This window comes from Botryllus schlosseri, chromosome 7 (genome assembly GCF_051294905.1).
Source record: "Botryllus schlosseri isolate E-star chromosome 7, Bs_hap1, whole genome shotgun sequence".
Taxonomy (NCBI): Eukaryota; Metazoa; Chordata; class Ascidiacea; order Stolidobranchia; family Styelidae; genus Botryllus; species Botryllus schlosseri.
This window is the reverse complement of record NC_137242.1, coordinates 20,779,982-20,789,804: the sequence shown is the minus strand read 5'-3', so window position 1 is coordinate 20,789,804 and position 9,823 is coordinate 20,779,982. Positions and strand designations below refer to the sequence as shown.

General features: G+C 41.0%; 1 protein-coding gene across 1 annotated transcript; it reads left to right on the top strand.

The window, feature by feature from the left end:
- Positions 1-5,336: 5,336 nt before the first annotated feature.
- Positions 5,337-8,429, top strand: LOC145443421 (uncharacterized). The gene is made up of 3 exons (XM_080321387.1): positions 5,337-5,498; positions 6,329-7,834; positions 8,009-8,429. The coding sequence occupies exons 1-3, from the start codon at positions 5,337-5,339 to the stop codon at positions 8,051-8,053; spliced, it is 1,713 nt and encodes a 570-aa protein (XP_080177513.1). The 3' UTR covers positions 8,054-8,429.
- Positions 8,430-9,823: the final 1,394 nt, after the last annotated feature.

Here is a 9,823-nt window from a genome sequence, read left to right as displayed (position 1 = left end):
TCACGAACATCTAGGGGTCTGCAGACCCCCGGTTGAGAACCATTGCCTCGGGTATTCAAGATATTTTCCGATATTATTTACCAATACAATTTAAAACATGTTTGTAATTATTTTTTCAAGCCATGACGTCAGTAATATTCAATTGTTACGTCTTAGTGGATTGACATTGACGATTGAAAATATAGTGTAAATATAGCTCCTTTGACGAAATATCTGTACTATTAATGTTGAAACAACTATTTTGAGGGTTCCAACCATCCCATATCAATATGCATCGTCTATATCCGGTGGTGATTGTCCGTGGGCTCATACAGCATATTTTTTGGAAAGTATTTACACGATCTTGGCATAATTTTACAACTTTGAAAAAACACATTTCTCTTTTTTTAAAAGGGATTTTTTAAAACACTGTTTAAAACATGTTTTAAATAAAATGTTTCAAAACACCGTTTGTTTTAAATGCAACCCTACAGGTTGAACTGTCCGGTCCATATCCATTTCTCATGAACTCCTGACTCATCTAGTTATTCATATCAGCTTGTTATTATGTATAGTTACTGAGACTCGAGTCTATACGCACCGAGATCGGGAGTGGTGATCCGACATTTCAGCACCGACCTTAAATTCTGCCCTAGAACATACTAAGGTCGGCAGCGATAAAACCTTGGACCCAAAATATCGCCACACGACAGGTGAAACAGTCTGAGAACTAGAATGCGCAGCCAAACTACTGCGCTACTGCAGTCTGAGCCCCGCGGTAAAAATGTGACCATCAGAGTTAGATAATGAGCACATTGTGGAAATGCGATCGTCGAAAATGCGTGCGTTTCGGGAAAGTATGTATTCTTTTACCTATTAGTTTGGTTGGCACATGTCAGCGATAATAATGTCATTTGAGAAGCAACGACGTGATCAGGAACTTTGTTACAAACCGCAGGGGTCCCAAGACAAGCGCTTGGGGACGGCTTGACAAAGTGCTGTGTCGATTCGGAATACGGTGTACGAGAATATTTCATGAAATCTGGAGGGGTACTAACGCTAAAAACGTTAAACACAACACTAGTCCATATGGACTCATTCATCTGCTTTTATTCATGATTTTGGAGCGCTTCAACGAAGCAGCAGATAAGTTCGCTTAGCAAATTTCTCACTGCATCTTCATACATTTGCATTCCTTCCAACACGACCAAAAATACACGAAACAAAATAGTCGATGGCATGTTAAGATCTAAAATTACAGAATGAAATTTGGTTTCGTGCTATACTGCCGTGACAGTTTTAATTAGCCCCTCACTGTAGATGGCAGGAGTATAACAGATATCCGGGTTCGTGAGCATACGACTCCTTTAAAGATAGGATATGTCTCTGAAATAAATTTTGATTTTTGCATAGGCCTATAATGTGCATCTTATTTTCAATATTCCTGCAATATGTTTATAAATTTCTGTAACGGACAGAATCGTTATTTTTATGGTGAGAGCGTTAAGTATATTCGGGGTCAAGACAGTGGCGTATCCCGTAGGATTTATATTCTAATATTCATGTCATACATTACCTGCAAATTACTAATTATTAATTTTTCAATACAGTGTGATATTATTTTATAATATAGCAAATAAGGTACCTTAGGGTGTTAGCGGTGTTGTTTATGGCAGTCATGGTATTTGTTGACTACTATAGTCATTTACGCCAATTCAAGTTTCTTTAGTTTAGTCCGTATATGCCGACTTGTAGCACGGACCCTTTCTATGGACTCTTATAAGAACCCGCTTACACGGATGAGCTGGCGACGAGGAGCCCAGATAAACGTCAAACAACTTAGGTAGGAATTCCGCAGTCAGGATCGAATCCGCAACCCATTGGTGTCGCGTCTGTGGATTATACCACTACGCTACCTCGCTATCTCACCAGGTATTTAATGGTGTACAACGGGCAATTCGTTGAGTTCGATACCAAGTTTGTATAATTCCGAAAACAATGTTTCTATCGCTCCGGCAAACCAATGTCACCAAATTCGACGTGCCCGACATAGCGGGTTATAAAAGCAGACATAGCGTCGTCTGCATGACAATGCGGTATCAAATCCCAATTTTCTCCCAGATCATTGGCGATTTCCCCAATTACAAATTCAGATGACATATATAGCCGTTCAATCTTGATGTGTAGCGCTGCGTTCTCTTACCACCGAATACGTCAAGACGACTCAGATGTAGCCACGATTCGGTTCAGTAACGGTTTAGTAGCAGGATTTCGTCGATTTTTAGTGTGGCCGGACTTGACCCGAATTTTTAATTTGACTTGCTTTAAGCAGGGTTATTTATGACACTGTGATGGACACTCACCAGTCGGATATTTTCGGACTATGAATTTCGAATTGCCAGCCGGGGTTGGATGGATTCGGATACCGAAAATCGGTATGACTCAAGAGATGAGTAGTATAGTAAAGCTAAATACATGACTTCAGTTGACAATATTTCCCGTAGCGGTTCGGGGAACTGATTAAACCATGGGTGACTGACTGTAGATTGTGTAGAACAATCGAGGTATCTCTACCTCCCTCGCGCGTGCGGCACTGATTCATTATTGGGAAGTCGCCTAATTGAAATGAAGCTTGATACTTTTACTGTTGTAACAATTATGGTTTTGTGTTACAATATAGACGCTAATTCCTTTAGGTTTCAAACATAGCACATAACTCTCACGAAAATACAATCGTGTCTGCCATGAGTGCACAATAGAGACCTTAAGTGGTTACTTATTTCTGACCATACCTTGCACGTACGTTATGCAAACAGTGCAAGATTGAGATGGTGATTATTTATTTTATACCGAAGTATAAACTGATATCGATTTCTGAAACATTACTCCTGCCGTCTAATAAATGTCATGTTTGAACCACAGAGCACAGTTGATTTGGAGCACATGTTAATATTGTTAAACTGTAAATCATTCGAATTCGCATCGCAACATTCCTTCGGCCGTCACGAATTGATCCAATCAATCTGTATTTTACCATCATTTGTTTCACAGCAAAATATATCCGTCAGCGGATTTATAAATTCTGTACATCACGTAATTATATCTGTCTTGGTGGATTCGCTACGGCCGCTTGACACAACAGTTGCAAGATTCTTCGCAGAAGAGGTCGCCGATTCACAACGACGCGCTTCTACATGTTGGAATACACACGTTTACACAGGTTTGAACTTTTCCTTTATAGCTGTTTTAATTGCCGAAATAACCTGCTTTCGACATCGAAATGATTGATGTCGCATTACATTAACATAAAAACGTGTCGACATAGCTCTTGTATAATTGTCAAAGCGTTACCACATAATTCGACCTGATGAATTGAGCACCATTCGGCCTTCACAGAGTTTGTTCTTTCCAGCGGATTCACAATATATCGATTGAAGTAAATTAATTAATAGATAGGTCCAGAGGTGAAATTAAAACGAGTACATGTGACCTGGCTCGTACAAGATGGGTGATATGGTAGCCTGATTCGCGCTTGAAAACTAATATATATATATCGATGATTAGTCGAGATATCATAGCAAGTCTTAAACGGAGCGTACATCTGGTCTGGCTGTTTCTAAGCTGGCCGAACTGCATATATTATCCTGAACCTATTACTGTCCTTATTTTACCTCCCGGCACTGTACAGTAGTGAAAGTTTCCAAATGTGCGTGACGCGATCTTCACGTAGTATAAGTATAATGCGTGAAAGCACAGAATTGAATGTTTCCATTATGTACGGAAAATCGCACAGTATCGTCGAAGACCCAACAGTATGAGTAAATACAATGTGTAGCGTAAGTGGGCCGATTACCATTGATAAATAAGACATCCCGTAACAAATATATCTATAACAGTCGAATCAGACATGACCGAGAAATGTAACATTTGCGCTATCTAGCGTATACAGATCACTGATTGATGGCCCAAGATGGTCTACGATCACACAGACAAACATTCTTTATAATGATGGAATTGGCGCGCAAGTCCTGACACTTTATATCTCAACCCTACACCTACACCGTACACTCCCAAGCCACGGCGTCTCGATGGCGATCACCGGAATATCTAAAACGCGTTCAAAACGTCGGCCTAAATCACGTTTGATGTGACGCCTCCCGGTTTATATACATTATGCCACCGTCTATATCTCTTTTTCTTTGAATAGTCCTAGGATTTCCAGAATATCACCCCTCAACCTCAATAGCGCATATAAAAGACTTCACCGCTGTAAACTGTCTGTTCAGCTCAACTTAATGCATATAAAATTACCGAGGTCTAAGCGAGCAATTGCCAAACTTTTCAAACATAAGCACAACTTGAAGCAATCAACTTCCTACAAACGAATCCGTGTGACAATGTTGCAGAAGGATGGGTATGCATTGTGCAAGCGTGAGCAAGTAAATTTTAACATTTGTCATACCGTCGCCTTGCGAACTTTCAGTGTTTGTCTTGCGTAGCTTTCACGTGATAATTTGTGGCTGTGCACATGTGCATTCATTAGCGTGAATGGGCAAGTGGTATACGATTATGCTGATTCGAGCGCGCAGAGAAGTTTTGACGAGCTCCGTAATTCTCATGAAAAGAAAAAAATGTTTATGTTACAAATTACGATGTGATTGTATGGGGATAAGACCGCCTAGTCTTGATAATGCGTCTCGTTTTCTATAATCATTTTACAGAACAGCTGTCATTTTCAGGGAGTGACGTCATTTCCAGCTATGCAAACAACCCAAGACACGACACCCTTTACATACAACGCGAGTAGCAGATTTGCCGGCCCCAGTACTATGAGATTCAATTATTCATGCCGTGGATACCAGTCAAATGGGAAGGCACTTCGAGCAGAGAGGAACGCATGTCGACCATTGAACTATGTAAATTGGGGATTGACTTCTACGCAAAACTTTCAACACAATTTTACCAGTTCTCAGAACGCGTTTTCTTCACCCCGCTCCCAGTATGTACCACGCCCGAGTGTGATTCGTATCGGAGGCATGCAGAATCCTGCTGTATTTCCAAATGTTACCACCTCTATGGTGCCTCCTAACATTTCCGAAGAATATCTCCCTACTGTTCAGAACCCGTATGTGTCGACACAATATGCCCATATTGCTGGACACAATAGGAACGTTCGCCCTACAATAGATGGATTGGAGCGTCCCCATATTAACTTGCGTAAGTTTTCCGAGCCTGCTTTTTCTTATGGCGTGTCATCTCCACCAAATGTAAGAACATCCCATTTACCCACATCGGATTGTATGGGAAGTACTTCTCTCACTGTAATTGATCATAGACCGCAACAAGCCGCATTCCAGATGTCCGGCGATGGAGTTAGTGTCGGTTCAGCATTACCGCCAGAGAGAACTCATCGAACACCTTCGGAACATTCTAGCCATTCCTACGATGCTACGAAAGACGGGCGGTCCAAACAGGGCTCTGTGCTTATGAAGGGTTCCTGTTCTTTACCGAATCATCAAGTGCGGTCAAATGTTCGAACAATGCAAGGAGCCGCCTGTGTGATAGATTATTCCAATGCTCGTGAAGATATGGGTCGCCATCCATCCGCTGATTCCTCTCGTCATCCATCGGAATTTATTAACTCAACGCTAATACGTCGATCAGGACTTGATCAAAACTATCTTGAAACTCCTTCCCGTGAGTCTATTCACGCTGAACCCTTGCTCAGCATTGTAACAGCAAACTCTAGCACACACTGTGTCGTTGCAACACAAAACAATATTCCGCTGACCACAAGAATAACCGTAACCTCCCTGGGAAGCTCCGTACCAGAAAAAAGTCACCGACCATACACCTGTCAGACAAATATCAATGATAGTATTTCTGCCCCTGTCGTGCGAACAATTCTCCTGACATCGGTCCCGCGCAGTCTCATCATGATGCCGCATATGCCTGTAGGCAAATATGAGCAATCAAATCCTTACGTTTCTAATCACGATCAAGAGCCATTTAACCCAAATGCGGAAGCAGATCTTCAACCAAGTACTCTACTCGCGGATCAAAGTAAAACCGCTAGTGTTATATCATTGAAGTCTGATAATACAGATCTATTTGTATCTGCCAACTCGCTGTCACAATTTCACCATTCAAACGCGACAAATGTTATCGGCAAAGACGGCAAACATCAGCATGAAAACTGTTGCTCTAAAAGCGCCGTGAAAAGGGACAGTCAGCTAACTTTTAAACCGATCCTACAGAAAACTTCGTCTGATTCAAGCTCCGAACAGTGTCGTTTTCCATCACCTGCTGTTACAATGAAGCATGACGAAACGATGCAGAACGGTGATAGCGTAGTAAGGGCGATAGCGACGCATCTTCGACGAAGCGTCGTCCATACAAACGTATCATAGAACCGCCAGCGTCTGATTCTGAAGATGACAGAGAATGCGAAATAGATACCAAACAAAGAAGACCAAAGCGGAAGCGAACGAAAAATAAACGGCCTCGTATCGTAGAACCATCGATTTCCTCAACTTGTGATAGTGAAGAAAGTGGTCTAGATTTTGGACTACGCTTGCCAATCTCGGAACCGCTTTTAAAATGCTCAAGTCCCATTAATGCAACGGTCCTTTCAACATATAAAATTGGGGGTGAGGACGTTGTTCCCAAAGCTACAAGTCGTGCGACAAGTAAGACGGAGAGCAGCGGAACAGAATGTCAGAAGCTGTCCTATATCGATAGTCATGAAACGTTTGACCGTTGGAGTAAATGCAAGGTGGTATTACAGACAATTCAGGACGATTTGGAATTCGTAACATCGCCAGTGTGTTTTCCTGGGGGAAATAAATTTGGTCGAACAGAGGCTGAAGCAACCGAAACTGGTAAAGATGGTTCTGTACTCAGTTTCGGTAAATTGGTAACAGGGTCATATTGTGACGATGATACAGGAAAGATAGGAAAGTTGGAAGAGGATAATGAGCATTCGGATGATAACGTTTGTCATCCTGGCGGTGATGGAACTGTAGAAGGAAGCACTACCGTATCGCCTTACAATCTATCCGTTGATAACTGTTATGTTGAAGATACGCCCTTGTGCCTTTCCCCCTGCTCTATAGGTATGCGTAATACCAAAGATTACAACGAGCGAACTCACGACATACAACGTAAGTACGGTTCTCTTAATGAATATAAAGATGGTGGGCGGCCCACAATGGAAATTCAATTCAAGGACGATTTCCGACATGAAAGTTGCCCATCAGAAATTATGTCATCCTGTAGTGAGCATGACACTTTATCATCCAGTTTTACCTCCACGGATTCGGAATTCTGCTTGCGAAAATGGAAAGACCTCGATGATAATGGATGGCCTTTCACTGATGGAAGCATGTCACAGGAAAGTGACAGTGCAACTGACAACGAATTGGATTCGGCATCAAGTAGAGCGACGGATATCTCTGGAGTTATCGCCTATCCTGTAGATAAAGCCTATGATAATGATAGAACAGACACTCAGAATGCGTTCGATGTCACGCTGCACGAACTTGACCAACTGCCTTTCCATTCTATTGAAGATGCTGAAGTTCAATTGACCAAGTCTTTGAAAATGAGAAACCTCTGGTCTCAGAAAACTCTACAACGACGAAAACAGAAGAGAGCGTTGAGGCAAATGCGTCCTGATTCTCAACATTTTATACCTACAACGCGTGACATCACACCGCAGTCAAATACCATGGTGCGCGAAGCCGATGCTCAGGACGAAAATCATCGAAACGACTCAACATCACTCACTCCCGCAATTGAAGTACCTTCAATGAAGAGAGTTCTAATTGAAGTAATGAAGAGGAAGTTAATTAAGGTAACTTATGCTTTAAAGTTATTTAAGGTCAAACATTACAGCATAAACCGCCTACTTTGAAGTATCATATCACCACTTTCCGTATGTTAATATGTACCGCTTAGTGTGCATCACAGCATTTATTAGCAATAGACAATGTCATGAAGTACTTAACGATTGCTTTCATTGTTTCAGCTCGTTCGTCCGCTCAACGATTCAAAGAATACAGATTCACGATGAACAGACTGAATATGCTATGACTGTCCAGTGTCCAAACATTGCAGTGGTAGATATCGTTCTCCTCAACAGAATACATGACATTTACGTTTCTCCAGAACGACTGACAGTGTTTCGAATCTCGGTGGTGGCATGTTTCGAGGGAATCGGGTTGGTCTGGGCTCCTCCCCATTGTTATTACTGCTACGATGTATTAACAGACAATAGGAACACTTGTCATAAATATGATTGTGTACAAGAGCATTATCTTGCCTTTTCTGTTTTCAATTTTAGTTATTCATGTCATGACTTGAATCGAAGTACCTTGACCTCTTGTTTCTTTGTGTTCTGGACGAGATACGAACAATACCATTCCACTTCTGTCGCATCGCACCTATAACGGTGTTGGTTTCGCTGATTCTCGTGGTGACAAGTGTTCTTTATATCGAGAATTCAGGTATCCCGTCCTAATAGAAATGAAAGTCTCAACAGGTTGTGACCTCATCTATGGCTTTGCGAACTCAACAAGTGAATGCACTGCCAATACTGGTTTAAGTAATTCGGTTTGATCTCACGATATACGGTTTTCCAGATTTTGGCAGCTAGAAAGATCTAACTAAGTAAATTGCATCCGCAGAAGAGAGGAGGTTACTTTTGCCAAGTTGGACGTCATCGGTAAATATGAGGTTTCGAAGAAATGTCCTTATTTGGATGACATCACAGAACTAGAGAACTTCAGAAAACCCAATTTACACAACGCAAGATTTTATTAATAAGATTGCGCATCGTTGCCAATCCGTTGATTTCCAAAATAACATATTTGTAAGCAATAACTTACGAAATCGGGGTCTTTTGAGTTTGAATAATTTTTCGCCAGGGATCCGTCTTTAGAAAAGTTGGAAACTGGATTAACTCATTGGTAACATGATTTTCGTTTATATGTTTGCGATCAAAAATTGAGGGGATACATGGATCAACAAAATTATCGAGCTAATACATTATGGTTTCCATACGTCCTTTTTGAAGAGCATTTTTCATCTTTTTTATTTTTTTGGAAGTGTCCTCGGAGGACGCCCAAATTACTTCTTTTTGAGATTTTGTCCTATTATTTGAGAATTTTGGTTAGATATGGGGCAGAATTTGACTGTGATACAGTAAATCAGCACTGAGATAACGCTAAGGCGGCTATTTAGGGAGCTGAGCCGGAATGCTGATGCTTGCTCCTCCGGCATTGCCAGTCTGAAAATTTTGAAAAAGTATCCTTTTTTCTGATTTCCAAAATATGGTAACCCTATAATTCACGATGCATTGCATCACTTCGAAAGAAATTCATTTGCGATATAGATAAGCAATAAGCATGTTGCTGTGCGTTTTCAGATATTCGAACTTGAGAAACTAAGTAATTAATTGTCATGCTATAGTTGAGAACATCATTACTAGGGTTGCATTTTAAACAAAAATCAATTTAAAACAATCATGTTTAAGGGCCTTGTTTAAAACATGTTTTTGTTTGAAGCTATGACGTCACGAATAGACGATTGTGACGTCATAGTGGGTGGTCCTTGATAGGTAAAAATACAGGGTTAATATAGCTCCATTGACGAAATATATGCGTACTATAGCTGTTGAACCGACTATTTTGAGAGTTTCAACCATCCCGTTTCGTGTACGTCGGATATATCGGGTGGTAATCGTCCGTGGGCTCATACAACATGTTTTGAAATGTATTTACATAATTCTGGCATAATTATACAACTAGAAAAAACCTCAATTTTCTTTTTTTAAGGCCTTTGT